At 39.9% G+C, this 17,658-nt stretch overlaps 1 protein-coding gene across 2 annotated transcripts in view; it reads left to right on the forward strand.

The window, feature by feature from the left end:
* The window catches only part of PLCB1 (phospholipase C beta 1), an 857,274-nt gene that overhangs the window by 20,276 nt on the left and 819,340 nt on the right, over nt 1-17,658 (forward strand). For both annotated transcript variants that reach the window (XM_042230393.1, XM_060397115.1), the window contains exon 2: nt 4,546-4,623. In XM_042230393.1, the coding sequence (XP_042086327.1) occupies nt 4,546-4,623 (78 nt within the window). The remainder of the gene's footprint in view (nt 1-4,545; nt 4,624-17,658) is intronic.

Below are 17,658 nucleotides of genomic sequence, written 5' to 3' on the forward strand. Positions count from 1 at the left end.
ATGTCTTCTTTGGAGAAATGGCTGCATACTCCATAGCACAGGGAACTCTATTTAATGTACTGTGTTGACCTGAATGGGAAGGAAGTCCAAAGGGGAGGAGTTATATATATACATTGACTTCCCAGGTGACCCAGTGGTAAAGAATCTGTCTGCAATGCAGAAGATGCTGGAGATGTGGGTTTGATCCCTGGGTTGGGAAGATCCAGGAGGAAATGGCAACCCACTCCAGTATTCTTGCCTGGAAAATTCCACGGGCAGAGGAGCCTCGAGGGCTATAGTCCAGGAGGTTGCAAAGAGTCAGACATGACCGAGTAGCTGAGCACGCACATATAGCCGAGTCATTTTGCTATACAGCAGAAACTAACACAGCATCGTAAAGCAATTATGCGCCAATAGCAGTCAATTTAGAAAGGGATACTTGAGCTCTGGGTTGAGTGGCTGCTTCAGTGGGGGGAGAAAATAGACACTTGCTGCTATGTGGGAGGTGGGAAAAACACCAGTGGAATTGAAAGTGGATATTCATGTATTTCTGGGTAAGATCCTGCTTTGCATGGCAAGAATGCCAAGTCCCAGCTGATCTTGGAATGTTAGAGGTGATTATGGAGGAAGTAGGCAGAGAGCCGAGATAAATGATCATTTAGCAGAAGAACTGTGGCAGGAAGAGTGGGGTCAAAAAAATATTGAACAAAGGAACTTTAATTTTGGAGGAGGAGAAGGAATAAGCTAGAAATAGCAGTATCAGAAGCACCAAGGCCGCCTAACACAATGTTCCAGCATATAAATTTGAGTAGTTTTACTCTGCTAACTTTAAGTATTTGATTATGTCGGATCCTGGCAGTGAACTGTCACCAAGATTTTGATTAGAATCTTACCTAATACTCTTGTCAGACACTCTGATAAGAAAAGGAACTGACATGAGAATGAGAAGTTACATCTACAGGTTAATTGCAGATTTACCTGGAAATGGGGTTGTGTGTTCTGTGAAGTCTGATGGAAACTTTTATTTTGCCCAACTCTGGAAGAGTAGGTGATATAATGGAACTGAAAATATCGCTACGATTTATTGGAAATATTGCTCTGAACTTTTATGCATGTAATCTTATAGGAGAAGCCTAAAATGTTTTAAAAATTATTCTTGCATTATAATATCAAATTTTCTTCCAAATGTCTTTTTTTTACATTTAGAAATAATTTTGGAATTTTAAAATTTCAGCTGAAGTTCTATGCAGAAGCACAAGCCTTGTAAAGGATATTTTCAGACTGCACATTAAGTACGAATCTTAAGAATGTCAGGAAAAAACATAATGGCAGTTCCTCAGAAAATTAAATATAGAACTATCATATGATCCAGTTATTCCACTTCTGAGTATATATGGAAAAGAATTAAAAGCAAGGATGCAAACAGTTATTTGTAGACCCTTTTCATAGCAGCATAGTTCACAATAAGAGGAGGTTGAAAACAACCCAGGTGTCCATCGATGGATGAGTGATTAAAAATGATATATCCATATAATTGAGGAGTATTCAGTCTTAAAAAAGAAGGGCATTTTGACACCTACTGTGACATGGATGAAGCTTAACACATTATACTGAATGAAATTGACCAAATACAAAAGGAAAAATACTTGTGTGATTCTACTTATATGTGTGTGTTAGTTGCTTATTCGTGTCTGACACTCTGCAGCCCCATAGACTGTAGCCCACCAGACTACTTATGTGAGTTATCAAAGAGCAGTCTGGTCATAGATATAGAAATGGTGATTGTCAGGGCCTGCGGCAAGGAGGGAATGGTGAGTTAGTGTTTATTGAGTGTGGAGTTTGAGTTTGGAAAGATGAAAAAGTTCTGGGGATGGGTGGTGGTCATGGTTGCATAGCAGTGTGAAAACATTAAATACTTTGCTTAATGAACTTAATGAACCTTACACTTAAAAAGGTGAATTTTATATATGTATACGTATATATATATGTTTACCCCAATAAAAAAGAATACTGTAATAATCATTTAATATTTTAATAATTCAACTTTTAAAAGTTACTACAATAATCTACTACAATAATAATAAATATTTTTATGTGCCAAGACTTGATCCAGGTGCTTTACCCAAATTACCCTATTTCAGTTCAGTTCAGTCGCTCAGTCTGTCCAACTCTTTGCGACCCCATGAATTGCAGCATGCCAGGCCTCCCTATCCATCACCAACTCCTGGAGTTTACTCAAACTCATGTCCATCGAGTCAGGATTGCCATCCAGCCATCTCATCCTCTGGCATCCCCTTCTCCTCCTGCCCCCAGTCCCTCCCAGCATCAGAGTCTTTTCCAATGAATCAACTGTTTGCATGAGGTGGCCAGAGTACTGGAGTTTCAGCTTTACCATCATTCCTTCCAAAGAACACCCAGGACTGATCTCCTTCAGAATGGACTGGTTGGATCTCCTTGCAGTCCAAGGGACTCTCAAGAGTCTTCTCCAACACCACAGTACAGTTCAAAAGCATCAATTCTTCGGCGCTCAGTTTTCTTCACAGTCCAGCTCACATCTGTACACGACCACTGGATAAACCACAGCCTATACTAGAAGGACCTTTGTTGGCAAAGTAATGTCTCTGCTTTTGAATATGCTGTCTAGGTTGGTCATAACTTTTCTTCCAAGGAGTAAGCGTCTTTTAATTTCATGGCTGCAGTCACCATCTGCAGTGATTTTGGAGCCCCCCAAAATAAAGTCTGACACTGTTTCCACTGTTTCCCCATCTATTTGCCATGAAGTGATGGGACCAGATACCATGATCTTAGTTTTCTGAATGTAGAGCTTTAAGCCAACTTTTTCACTCTCCTCTTTCACTTTCATCACGAGGCTTTTTAGTTCCTCTTCACTTTCTGCCGTAAGGGTGGTGTCATCTGCATATCTGAGGTTATTGATATTTCTCTCCACAATCTTGACTCCAGCTTGTGATTCCTCCAGCCCAGCATTTCTCATGATGTACTCTGCATAGAAGTTAGATAAGCAAGGTGACAATATACAGCCTTGACATATTCCTTTTCCTATTTGGAACCAGTCTGTTGTTCCATATCCAGTTCTAACTGTTGCTTCCTGTCCTGCATATAGGTTTCTCAAAAGGCAGGTCATGTGGTTTGGTATTCCCATCTCTTTCAGAATTTTCCACAGTTTATTGTGATCCACACAGTCAAAGGCTTTGGCATAGTCAATAAAGCAGAAATAGATGCATTTCTGGAACTCTCTTGCTTTTCCATGATCCAGCAGATGTTGGCAATTTGATCTCTGGTTTCTCTGCCTTTTCTAAAACCAGCTTGAACATCTGGAATTTCACGGTTCACGTATTGCTGAAGTCTGGCTTGGAGAATTTTGAGCATTACTTTACTAGCATGTGAGATGAGTGCAATTGTGCGGTAGTTTGCGCATTGTTTGACATTGCCTTTCTTTGCGATTGGAATGAAATTTAATTCTAACTAAAAACCTCTGAGGGAGGTATGATTATTATCTTATTTTTTTTCCCAGTTGTTGTTGCTTAAATTGAGGTACAGGGAGGGCACAGGCAGTGATTTGAGCCCAACGGGTGGCCTGCAGTTAGGAGTTGACCTGACTCTTAGAGTAAATTTTACCATGTACACAAAGCCTTAGATCCATTCTACCCATCAGGAAGATAATCCCAAATTCCAAAATTATCTCTGCAAGTTCTAAATTTATTACAGATCTTTTTGATCAAGAGGATATGACATACCACAGTTATAATGTGTATGAAAAAGTTGGAATAAACTAGTTATTTATGTCTCTTAAAAAAAAATGCAATCCCTGCAGAGACCTCAGTGTTTCAGTATAAAAATCCATATCCAGTGACATGTGTTTTTTGGTGCAGATGGTATGCCTCTGTGAAAACTGCCAAAAGGAAAGAACACATATTTTAGAAATGTTAAATATTGTAATTACAATGCAGGCAGTTTTTGCTTTGTAATATGCATGCTTAAAACTCAGAAGACTGTCTATGATGTTTTATTTTATTGTGTGAAATTTAAATTTGAAACAATTTTGTTTATAGCTTTCTGAATACGTAGAAGATGGCCTAATTTACTGTTACCTTGGAAATAGCAATACCTAAATGCTGTGTTAACTCTCTTTAGTACAATTAAGATCATTTTATAGAGCAAATGTAGTTTAAAATAATATCCTCAAGCATGGATTTTAATTAATTTTAATCATATAAAGTATGTAATGTTTAGTGTTATATTTGGAATACTAAATATAGCTTTTTAATAGAAAACATGCCAATGCCTTTAAAAACATGCCTCAATCAATAAATACACACATCACTGACCTTTTCCTTTTTAACTAGTATTCTGATTATGAGGAGAGCATCTCCAGTTATGTAATTAATAATCCTCTGATGTTAAAGATATCACGTTTAGTTTTTTGAAAGTTTTACTAATAACTGATGGTCTTGGAGAAACTCTTAATTACTAACTTGTTAAGTCATCCCAGGTAAGACTTTCTACTTTGGCACATGTTGATACACACGTCTTTTCTTGCACTTCTAGGACTCCACTATTGTCACTCCGATTATTTTGAGGACTGACCCTCAGGGATTTTTCTTTTACTGGACAGATCAAAACAAGGTAAGAAGTGAGATATGTCTCTTTTACATTTTCCAGTGAGTTGCTGATTTGCAAAGTATTCAGGTTTTTATCTGTTTCATGGATGACTCTTAGTAATTTATTTAAAGATTCTACTTAAAAAGAATGCCTAAAATGGAAATGTCTGGAGAGTTTCCAAGGATTGTAGCCTGAAGTATTAGATGTGCTAAATCCTAGAACATTTGGCACTTTTCAGGACAAGAGCATGGTACCGTGAATTACATTTGTTGTAGAGGGAAGTTAGTCGGTGTTACTGCTGTAAGTCTCCCCGCAGCTCTATCCATAGGGAATGAAGAAAAGGGATGAGAAAGCCTCTGTGACCCCATGACTGTAACTGTGACTTTCGCTTTCTCTTCCTTTTGCCCTTTGTTGCTTATTAGGGTCTCCCAGCCTCAGTAGGAATTTGGCCTTGATAATTGGTTCACATTAGAAAATCAGGAATAAAATTCTTCCCATTTTCAGGAATTTTTTTCCTGTTTTAGCTTTCTGTTCACCATATCATAAATTTAGAATCTAATTTATTATGGAACCAATTGAGCTGATTCCATATTGAATTATTAAAAAGTAGAATGTCTGCATATCATAAAATTTATTTGGAGTTTAACAGGCAGTTAGACCAGAATATTCATAGAAAGTGGTTATCATTTCAATAGACAGTGCTATGGTTCTGCACTTGAACCTCCAAGGCCACCGACCACAGAATATTTTGGTCCTGTAAGTTCTGATATTTGGAAAGATGGGGCAGCTTTAATTGAGATTTGCCAAAATGATACTGAAACGATAAAATATCTGGACCAAATTGTGAGGCACTATTAACCTTTTCACATCCTGTGTTACTCCTCTCTATCCAGGGTTATTGGTTGTCAGCCTAGCTTTCTGCCTTTGGGGGCAACCTGGGCTGTACAGTGGCTGGTTCGGGGTCAGGCTGGAGCCTGGGGAAACTCTTAGGGGGCTGGAAAGTAATATATGGCCCCCCAGGGTCAGTCCTGAATGTGTCTCTTTAATATATCTTCCAAAGGACAGATTTTACCTTTGTTGTCCTGGAGTTGCTTTCTGATGGGTGCCCTATAGTCACCTCTGGTGACAGACATGGGGCCACAGACATAGACCCCAAGCTAATGTCAAAAACGACGTTTGAGTAAGATTTCATACTGACTGTTCATGTTTATTACTGGGTGTGTTAATCACTTTGGCTTTGACATTCTGTTTGGTTTCCTGCTGTTATGTATAAAACAATGGCTTGAAAGGGTTCTTATTCTTTTTTTTTTTTCCTCCTAAAGGCTATTTTTAGAACTGTTGAAGCTATATTCATGAAAGATATATTTATAATGCCTAGAGCATTTTTAAAGTTGGGTATTTGTACGAGAGACTGGAGTGTCAGTTTGATTTTTCAGCTTGTAAATCAAGCTTCTACAAAAGCAGCAGAAGATATTTTGGGGATTTTAAATAATTCATAGCAACTCAGTTAAGCTCCCCTTTAAAACCAATCATAAATATTTCTTTGCTTGAGAAAGAGAAAGTGTTTAGGACCAGAGGCTCTTTGATGTACATCTCTTGTTCCCTGAACCCAGTATTTTGACTAATGCTTATTTCCAAATGTAGGAAAAAATCTCAATTTTTGAATGCAGACCATTTTCTCTTGGCTGTAATGCAGTTTATGACCAGGTGAAGCAGATGTTGTGGTAGCAATACTTCTGTCTTTTTATTACTTTCTTTTCATGAGCATCAATCTTTCAGTTCCAGCCAAGAGATGGTAGTTTCGTTTTTCACTTTCTAAGTCAACCATCAGTCATATATCAGAGTTTGGAGGTTTGTTTTTTTGATGATCATATATTAATATCTAAGAGATGGCGTAGTTTAAGAAAAAAATGAAACTTTACATGATTCCAAGTTTGTAATCTTCTTCTGGCTTTAAGCCTAGTTCTAGAGCCAGAGAGAGTGATGAGTCCACTTCTAGGAGATGGACCCCTGTGAGTGATATATTAGCAGCTTAAACGCATGTGAGCAGAGACGGTGCTCACAGATGAGCAGTGGCAAGCAAGCTTTAAGTCCATGTTTTTGCATAACATTATTTGGAAGGATGGGCTGAATGTTGCAATCATGATATTGCTTAGAGGCCCACTTTCTTTAAAATATTTTAATTGACAGTTAGTCTTGGTGATGTGAATCTATCACATGTCCTACAGAGTTTACATCTCAGAGAAAAAATATGATACTTTTTAAAGTTTATCCCCTGATTCCCTCCTCGCCTCTGCTTGAAAGCTTTCATTGGTATCTGTGTGATTCACCTCTTCTCCCTGGAGCTTCTTCTTTCGTCTTTATCCGTGTTTCTCCTTGGCCCACGAAGTCTGTGCCAAAGTCCTTTGTTTTTTAAAATTTTTATTTATTTTTAATTGGAGGATAATTGCTTTACAATGTTGTATTGGTTTCTGCTGCACAACAAACATTGGTTTCTGCTGACTCACCTTTCAGTATACATACGCCCTTCCCTCCGGAGCCCCTTCCCACCTCCCCCATCCCCCTGTCTAAGTTATCACCAAGCACCAGCTGAGCTCCCTGTTTTATGAAGCTCTTTGATTAGTGATCACTTGAAGCCTAGACTGCTCAGAGGTGAGCTGAATGGCTTAAGAAGTAAAGAATATTGTTACAGGATTTTCTTTTTATAGCCCTGGAGGAGAATCCTCACATTTGATGGGTTCTTATCCAGATCCTCTCTCCTGTCCTGACCACACTGTACCATGGACCACTGATTTGAAGCCACTGATTTTGCTCTCTGTGAACCTTGACACGTGGCCTATAACCCAGCCTTTGATTTGCCACCATAGAATTGGTAGGTGGCAAAGAAGATTGATAACCCAGATTACAGATTGAACAACGTAGAAACCAGAGCTGGCTTTTAGGTAGCAGAAATGTGCTTCTGATGAAACATTGAAGGCATGTTTGGGGGTTGGTGGGGAGCAGATAAATATGAACATCATCTTAAGGGAAATGTTCATACTTGGTATCAGCTCTGGGCTTATTCTAATCACTCTTTCCCTTTTAATGTTGGCTCTGTAAATTTTATTGACGGTAATTTGCAGAAACGAGATTCTGAATATGACTATGTTAAGCATGGGTGTTTTTCTTATGTCAGTACGTGTCATGTGAAGAGGATCAGGTTATTTGTGATCATGAGTGAGAAAGGGCTCTTGTACAGGCTGAGTATGGAAGAGGTTTCCTACATTAAATTATGACTTTTCTTTGGAGCTATGCCATGTCAGGACCAGAAACCAAAGTAGGAAGTATTATCCATGAAAAACATGTGAACTACAAGAGGAATCTGTATGGGAGCCAAAGAAAAAAAGGGGGGTCCATGTAAAAGGCAAACCCAAACATAGTCTGTTAGAATATGAAACAAAGTAGACCTCTGCCTTGCAACCTGAGGCCCTGACCCTGGGCCAAGATTAGTGTAAAAATAAAACTAGTCATCACCAGTTCAGATACAAGAAGTTCAGTATAGTTTATTAAACTCTTCCTTGTATCCCTGAAACAGGAGCTTGGGGAAGGGGAGAGAGGATCACATAATTAAAAAGGAAGAGGAGGAGAGATACATGTTTTAAAGGAAGACTTCCTACTACTTGATCTTTTTCTGTTACAGATATTTATTTTTCTTTTTGTTGCTAACCTGCAAATATTAATAGGTTCTTTTTGTAAGAGAGTAAAGCAGTGTTGATGTCCTTGACTCCTTCCCACCTTTGACCGCAATCCTGGCCTTGTCCAAAGTCAACTGCTAGTGGGACTTGCCTGGTGGTCCAGTGGATAAGACTCTGCAGAGGACCCGGGTTTGATCCCTGAACAGGCAACTAAAATCCCACCAGCTGTGCAGTGCAGCATGAAGTCAACTGCTGGTAACAGCTTCATGGTATATTTCCAGGTCTCTGTTTAATGAATTTATGTGTGTATTAACTATGGAAATATTTTGTTTTGTTTATATCCATCTGTATCCTAAATACCATCATTCTATTTTTACTTTTCCACACACTTGATTTTCACTTTACAGTATGTCTTACAGAACTTTCCATGTAAGTACATGTGTATCCGCTTTGTTTTTCTTACACCTCTATAATATCCCATGGAATGGCTGTGTGTTTAGTCACTCAGTCATGTCCAACTTTCTGCAACCCCATAGATTGTAGCACACCAGGCTCCTCTGTCCAGGGAATGTTCCAGACAACAGTACTGGAGTGGGTTGCCATTCCCTACTCCAGGGGATATTCCTGACCCAAAGACTGAACCTTAGTATCTTGCGTCTCCTGCATTGACAGGTGGATTCTTTGCCACTGTGTCACCTGAGAGGCCCAGGGAATGGATGACTAAATTTTATTTAACAATAAAATATTCTCATTGGTGGACTCTTGGTATTTGTTTCTAGTTTGCGGCTACACGAAAACAATCTTGTACTTTGGAGTAATACTTTGTCTTATGTATCTCTTTCTGAGTATATGGGTCAGGCATCCCTGAGGTAAATTTTGAGAAGTACAGTTGCTGATTGAAGGCTATATATATCCTAAATTTTAGTTAATGGTTGTGTCATTTTATAGCTTAACCAGTCTTGTGTGAGAGGAACTGTTTCCTCAATTCCCACCAACACGATTAAGAAACATTTTAATTTTTGTCAATTTGATGCAACCATTGCATCTCTGCTCTAATTTGCTGTTGCCGTATTTGCTGCTGAGCTGTGTACATTTTCCAACATTATGGGCAATTTCTGTTTCCTCTTACATCAATAACCTGCTTAAATTCTTTGCCTTGTGTTGAGAGTTGTCCATTTATTCTGGATGTTAATCCTTTAGCTGTTAGGGATATTTCAAACACTTTCTTCCTGTTTGTGGCTTGTCTTTGAATTTCTTAACTTATGCATGACAAAAGATGACTTGACATTTTCAAATTTGATATATTCACATTCCAACTTTTTTTTTGCTTTGTGCTTTATTCAAGATTTTTCTTATTCATTATACTCTTACCCATCATTATTATTAGTTCAGATTTTTAATTCATGTAAAATTGCCTTAGTCCATTTGGGCCACTGTAACAAAACACCATAGAATGGGTAGTTCATAAATGACATATTTCTTATAGTTCAGGAGGCTGGAAGTCCAAGACCAGGGTATCAGCATGGCCCAGAGAGACCCCTCTTCTGTGCTGCAGATTTCTTGTGTCCTTATGTGATGGAAGGAGCTAAGGGTCTCTGTGTTGATGCTTAATCACTCAGTCGTGTCCAACTCTTTGCAGCCCCATGGAGTGTAGCCTGCCAGGCTCCTGTGTCCATGGGATTTCCCAGGCAAGAATACTGGCATGTGTTGCTATTTATTCCTTCGGGGGATCTTCCCAACCTAGGGTTGAACCCGAGTCTCCTGCACTGCAGGTGGATTCTTTACCACTGAGCCACCAGGGAAGCCTGAGGATCCCTCTCTTGAGCTTCTTTTATAAGGGTATTAATCCCATGACTCTGCCCTCAGGACCTAATCACCTCCCAAAGACCCAGTCTCCTAATACCATCCTTGGGTATTAGGTGTTCAACATAAGGATTTGGCATGGAGTGTGGGGACATAAACATTCAGACCATAGATATCATTCAGACCAATGATATGTATTTTGAGGACTGATGATCTCAGAAGTCTAATTTCTTCAAATGGTTAGTCCTGTCTTTGGGTGGTCCCTGTTTTTTCTGGTTGGAACTGGCCCTGATATCACTATCTGCCATGTAATTTTCTTCTGGCTGGGGTGTGGAGGGTATGGGAAGTGCGAACTATGATGGCAGGGTGTCCTGATCAGATGTTCCCACTTTACTCCCAATGCTGACACCTCCACCACCTGGTTTGGGTGGTCCAGATCTATTCCTGTTTTAATGCCTGTGAGTTTCTGGGGTGTCACCTCCTGCTTGTTTTTTATTGCATTTATCTTCTGCCTTCCACGCTTTCGGATTCAAGAAGTACAACCCCTTCTGTTTACTCATGATCCTAGATTATAGACATACGTTTTCACCTGTGTATTCAGTCATTTCTAGGGAACAGGACATGGGAGGACTCCACCATCTGTTCCATCTGTTGTCTTGTTCTGGCCTATTATTTTGCATGAGACAGTCATTGGGGATCCTTGCAAAGTGGTAAGTTTCTGTTAATGAAAACTATAGACTGCCTTCTCTTATAGTAACCTTATATTTCTATACCGAGTTCAAATGCAAAGTTCAAAAATTACATCTTTACATAGTACATGGTGATATTTTTCAGCAAAGAAGTCAAGAGTTTGTAAATATTTAAGCTGTTGTATCATAAACCTCTATAAAGAAAAGCTAGCAATATCATGTTAAAAAATGGTCTGGGCTCCATAAAGAACCACCAGGCACCACAGATTTTATTAATCACTGTGTATCAACAGCACTTCTTTCACACACACTTCTCTAGAATATACCAGAAACATCAGGTTTGAACTTTCTTGTCTATGGTAATTGGGGTAGGACACTCAACTGTCCATTGAGTGCAACAATGTGATTATAAATTAAAAGATCAGCTCTACACACTTTTATTTAGTAGCTTCCCCCGAACCCTGAAACAACAACTGATTTATCTCAGAAAACAGTGCAGAGCATGTGAGTATCACTGCTGGAAGGCTGGTATCTTTGCTAGGCCTGTAGCAGGACACCAGTCATTGCCAACAAGCAGCAGCATCTATGGATTAAGTCTTTTCCTTCACCTTCCCCAGATTTTCTTCACATAAAGAAATTAATAGAAGGAACACAGCCCCAAATCTAAAGCCAAGTCCTTACTGCTCCTGTGGCTGAGAGTTGGACCCCAGTGGCATTTGCATTCCTTTGCTTTTTCTGGCCTCTGGAGCTCATGACACCCATACAAGAGACACCTGTACACATGGATGTCACCAGACAGTCAATATCAAAATCAGATTGATTATATTTGCAGCTGAAGATGGAGAAGCTCTATAGAGTCAGCAAAAACAAGATTGGGAGCTGACCTGTGGCTCAGATCATGAACTCCTTATTGCCAAATTCAGACTTATGTTGAAGAAACCAGGCAAAACCACTAGACCATTCAGGTATGACCTAAATCAAATCCCTTACAAGGATACAGTGGAAGTGACAAATAGATTCAAGGGATTAGATTTGATAGACAGACTACCTGAAGAACTGTGGACGGAGGTTCCTGATGTTGCACAGAAGGCAGTGATCAAGAACACTCCCAAGAAAAAGAAATGCAAAAAGGCAAAATGGTTGTCTGAGGAGGCGTTACAAATAGCTGAGAAAAGAAAAGCCAAAGGCAAAGGGAAGATATCCCCATTTGAATGCAGAGTTCCAAGGAATAGCAAGGACAGGTAAGAAAGCCTTCCTCAGCGATCAGTGCAAAGAAATAGAGGAAAACAATAGAATTGGAAAGACTAGAGATCTCTTCAAGAAAATTAGAGATACCAAGGGAACATTTCATGCAAAGATGGGCTCGATAAAGGACAGAAACGGTATGGACCTAACAGAAGCAGAAGCTATTAGAAAAAGGTGGCAAGAATACACAGAAGAACTATACAAAAAAGATCTTCATGACCCTGATAACTGCAATGGTGTGATCACTCAGCTAGAACCAGACATCCTGGAATGTGAAGTCAAGTGGGACTTAGGAAGCATCACTACGATCAAAGCTAGTGGAGGTGATGGAATTCCAGCTGAGCTATTTCAAATCTTAAAATATGATGCTGTGAAAGTGCTGCAGTCAATATGCCAGCAAACTTGGAAAACTCAGCAGTGGCCACAGGACTGAAAAAGGCCACTTTTCATTTCAATCCCAAAGAAAGGCAATGCCAAAGAATGTTCAAACTAGTGCACAATTGCAATCATCTCACAAGCTAGCAAAGTAATGCTCAAAATTTTGAACATTCTTTGGCATTGTTTTTCTGGACCTTTCTTGCTTTTTCTATGATCCAGCGGATATTGGCAATTTGATCTCTGGTTCAAAAAGCAAGAGAGTTCCAGAAAAAAATCTACTTCTGCTTTATTGATTACACCAAAGCCTTTGACTGTGTGAATCACAACAAACTGTGGGAAATTCTTCAAGAGATGGGAATACCAGACCACCTTACCTGCCTCCTGAGAAATCTGTATGCAGGTCAAGAAGCAACAGTTAGAACCAAACGTGGAACAATGGACTGGTTCCAAATCAGGAAAGGAGTGCATCAAGGCTGTATATTGTCACCATGCTTCTTTAACTTATGTGCAGAGTACATCATGCAAAATACCAGGCCAGTTGAAGCACGAGCTGGAATCAAGATTGCCAGGAGAAATGTCAATGACTTCAGACATGCAGATGACACCACCATTGTGGCAGAAAGCGAAGAGGAACCAAAGAACCTCTTGATGAAAGTGAAAGAGGAGAGTGAAAAACCTGACTTAAAACTCACCGTTCATAAAACAAAGATCATGGCATCCAGTTTCATTACTTCATGACAAATAGATGGGGAAACAATGGATACAGTGACAAGCTTTATTTTCTCGGGCTCCCAAATCACTTCATATAGTGGCTGCAGCCACGAAATTAAACGACACTTGCTCCTTGGGAAAATAGCTATGAGAAACCTAGACAGCATACTAAAAAGCAGAAACACTACTTTGCTGACAAAGGTCCGTCTAGTCAAAGCTATGGTTTTTCCAGTAGTCATGTACGGATGTGAGAGCTGGATCATAAAGAAAGCTGAGTGCTGAAGAAATGATGTTTTTGCACTGTGGTGTTGGAGATGATTCTTGAGAGTCCCTTGAGCTACACGGAGTTCAAACCAGTCCATCCTAGAGGAAATCAGTCCTGAATATTCATTGGAAGGACTGATGCTGAAGCTGAAACTCTAATACTTTCGCCACCTGATGTGGAGTCAACTCATTAGAAAAGACCCTGATACTGGGAAAGATTGAAGGCAGGAGAAGGGGATGACAGAGGATGAAATGGTTGTATGGCATTACCTACTCGATGGACATGAGTTTGAGCAAGCTCTGGGATTTGGTGATGGACAGGGAGGCTTGGCATGCTGTAGTCCATGGTGTTACAAAGAGTCAGACATGACTGAGTGACTGAACTAATTAACACCCACCTGAGCAAACAAGTTTGATGGGCAAATACCACAAACTTCTGGGTGGCATAACTCGAAGGTCAAGCTTTCTGTTTTATCCTAGCGCACTCCAGGGGCAATAGGCCCCTTTACCCTCAGAGGTAACTGGCTTGAGAACACACGCTTCATGGACTTCCTTCCTTTCCTATCTCTATTCCACATGTGTCCTGGAGACACCTCTAAAATAAACTCATTTTAGTAAAATCCTCATTTAGGAACTGCCTAACATGGATCCTTAATGTCTAACAGCTTAATGGAGATGCCCCATAATTAAGGGAATTAAGAAGATTTCTTACTAAGAGGCACCGTAACTGGAACTGTTAGGTAAATATTTTGTTTTAAGCCAGGGAGATTTTTTAGTTGAGTCTTCATCTGAGAGGCCAGAACTTGAAATCTGACTGATGTGGATTGGAGTTCTAGTTCTAGCTCACATCCAGTGAGTCATATCTGGCGAATCTCTTCAACCATCTGAGCCTCCATTTCCTCATCTGTAAGACTGAGTGTTAACTTTCTCAGAGTTGCTGTTAAATATGACACACAAAGTGTGTAGCACAATGCTGTGTTGTTGTTGAGTTGCTCAATTCGTGTCTGTTTGTGACCCCATGGGCTGTAGCCTACCAGGCTCCTCTGTCCAAGAACAATGGATACTGCTTTGTAGACTCAGTCTTTGTGGTGGCTTTTTAAAGATTTAATTTTTAAATTAAATCAAAGTTTAAATGTGAGTTTTCCTGAAGTATGGTTGACAAATAAACTTGTAAGATATTTAAAGTGTGCATTGTGGTGATTAAAAAAAATAAAAGTAAAGAAATTTATCCATTGTGAAAAAATTTCCTGCATCTAGTTAATTAGCACATCCATCACCTATCTCACTTATTTTCTTCTTTTTTGCATGTGTGAGAACATGTAGGTTCTATTTTCTGCAAATTTCATTCATATAATACAGTATTATCAACTATATTCACTGTATTACACATTAGATTCTCAGACCTTATTCATTTTATAGTTGAAAATTCATAGCCTTTTACCAACCTCTTCCTAGTTCCCCTGGCTTCCCAGGTCATCAGTGGTAAAGAATCTGCCTGCTAAACAGGAAGACTCGGATTCATTCCGTATCAGGAAGGTCTCCTGGAAAAGGAAATGGCAACCCACTCCCGTGTTCTTGCCTGGGAAAGGCCGTGGACAGAGGAGCCTGGCAGGCTGCCGTCCATGGCGTTCCAGTCGGTCACGGCTCAGGGGCTGAACCACCATCCCCCTGGTCGCACTGTGCCCCAGCCTCAGCAGCCGCATTTCTGCTCTCTGTTCCTATAAGTCTGACACCTCCCCGCCTTTGAAGGTTTCACATATATGTGATGCCATGTCATATTCATCTCTCTCTATTTGGCTTTATTTCACTTGACATAATGCCCTCAAGGTCCATTGTAGTAGTTTCTATTATTGGTATATAATTAACAGTTAGTCTCTGACTAAACAGTTAGTCCCTAACTAAGTTTTAGGGACTACAAACATTCTGTTTTGAAAGCCAAGTGACTGTCTGTTTACATATATTTAAAAATATTTTTTCTTCTTCTTCAAGGCAATAGATTGTTTCCTCTCTAGACTCTGTTGTGGTCTTTGACCTAAAGCATTGAGCCTTAGGTCTGTTGGAGCAAACAAGATGTTTATGTATTTCATAACATTTCAGGAGCAGAACTACAGAAGGCGAAAGAAGGGATTTATCGTTGAGAAGACTTTCCCACTGAGGGTAATCCACTAATAAATACTGCATCATAGGTGAAAGGTTTTTGACCCTCAGGAATTGGAAGCATCTTGTGGAATGAGCTTAAAGATGATTTAAAAGTCTTAGGTAGGAGAAATGCTATTATTCACAAGCAGAATTGGTTTCCACCATGGTTGTCTGTGTCTTTTTTTCCTAAGATAATCACTTTGGGATTTTCACTGCTGTATTGGCATCAGGCAGCTCCTCCTTCTCCATTCCAATAACATCCTGAGAGAGTAAGCTTGCAGTCATTTGTGAGTATAATTTAGATAGTGGTCTGTTGGATTACTGAGGAGTAAGCCATTTTTCATCAATTTTGCTTCCAGATTGAGCTTTACTTATTTCCAACCTTTCTTTCACTGCCACAAGTCCCAGAGTTTTTGCCTCAATGAGTTCGAGCTACTGTAGGACAGCCAGATGCTATGATTGCTTAGCCTATGTAGATACAACAGAAGAACATGTTGTTAGAATGGAAGCCTTTACCAGATTGTGATTCGTGGTCCTTTAGTAAATGTATTTTAAAATCAAGCTGATTATTATGAAATGGCATCACTGTACTTTCTTTAGAATCCTTTTGAGGGTGTTAGTGAATTAATCTGATTTTCATGTCTCTATCACAGCACTTCATCAGGCTGATAACAACAGCAGTGCTCATTTGAATAAGTTGTAATATGAGTTTAGAAATATATAGCATCCTGGCTTTAATTCAAACTTCATCACCCCTAATATAATTTAATTACAAAATTTTGCCTCAGTTTTATGTGTTGCTTATATTTAGCTCTTCCTAGTCTTGTCAGTTCAGTTCAGTTCAGTTCAGTCGCTCAGTCGTGTCCGACTCTTTGCGACCCCATGAATTGCAGCACGCCAGGCCTCCCTGTCCATCACCAACTCCCAGAGTTCACTCAGACTCACGTCCATCGAGTCCGTGATGCCATCCAGCCGTCTCATCCTGGGTCGTCCCCTTCTCCTCCTGCCCCCAATCTCTCCCAGCATCAGAGTCTTCCAATGAGTCAACTCTTCGCATGAGGTGTCTGAAGTACTGGAGCTTCAGCTTTAGCATCATTCCTTCCAAAGAAATCCCAGGGCTGATCTCCTTCAGAATGGACTGGTTGGATCTCCTTGCACTCCAAGGGACCCTCAAGAGTCTTTTCCAACACCACAGTTCAAATGCATCAATTCTTTGGTGCACAGCCTTCTTCACAGTCCAACTCTCACATCCCTACATGACTACTGGAAAAACCATAGCCTTGACTAGATGGACCTTAGTCAGCAAAGTAATGTCTCTGCTTTTGAATATACTATCTAGGTTGGTCATAACTTTTCTTCCAAGGAGTAAGCGTCTTTTAATTTCATGGCTGCAGTCACCATCTGCAGTGATTTTGGAGCCCCCCAAAATAAAGTCTGACACTGTTTCTACTGTTTCCCCATCTATTTCCCATGAAGTGATGGGATCAGATGCCATGATCTTCGCTTTCTGAATGTTGAGCTTTAAGCCAACTTATTCACTCTCCTCTTTCACTTTCATCAAGAGGCTTTTTAGTTCCTCTTCACTTTCTGCCATAAGGGTGGTGTCATCTGCATATCTGAGGTTATTGATATTTCTCCCGGCAATCTTGATTCCAGCTTGTGTTTCTTTCAGTCCAGCATTTCTCATGATGTACTCTGCATAGAAGTTAAATAAGCAGGGTGACGATATACAGCCTTGACGTACTCCTTTTCCTATTTGGAATCATTCTGCTGTTCCATGTCCAGTTCTAACTGTTGCTTCCTGACCTGCATACAGATTTCTCAAGAGGCAGGTCAGGTGGTCTGGTATTCCCATCTCTTTCAGAATTTTCCACAGTTTATCGTGATCCACACAATCAAAGGCTTTGGCATAGTCAATAAAGCAGAAATAGATGTTTTTCTGGAACTCTCTTGCTTTTTTGATGATCCAGCGGATGTTGGCAATTTGATCCCTGGTTCGTCTGCGTTTTCTAAAACCAGCTTGAACATCAGGGAGTTCATGGTTCATGTATTGCTGAAGCCTGGCTTGGAGAATTTTGAGCATTACTTTACTAGCATGTGAGATGAGTGCAATTGTGTGTTAGTTTGAGCATTCTTTTGCATTGCCTAGTCTTGTA

This window comes from Ovis aries, chromosome 13, assembly GCF_016772045.2.
Source record: "Ovis aries strain OAR_USU_Benz2616 breed Rambouillet chromosome 13, ARS-UI_Ramb_v3.0, whole genome shotgun sequence".
Classification (NCBI taxonomy): Eukaryota; Metazoa; Chordata; class Mammalia; order Artiodactyla; family Bovidae; genus Ovis; species Ovis aries.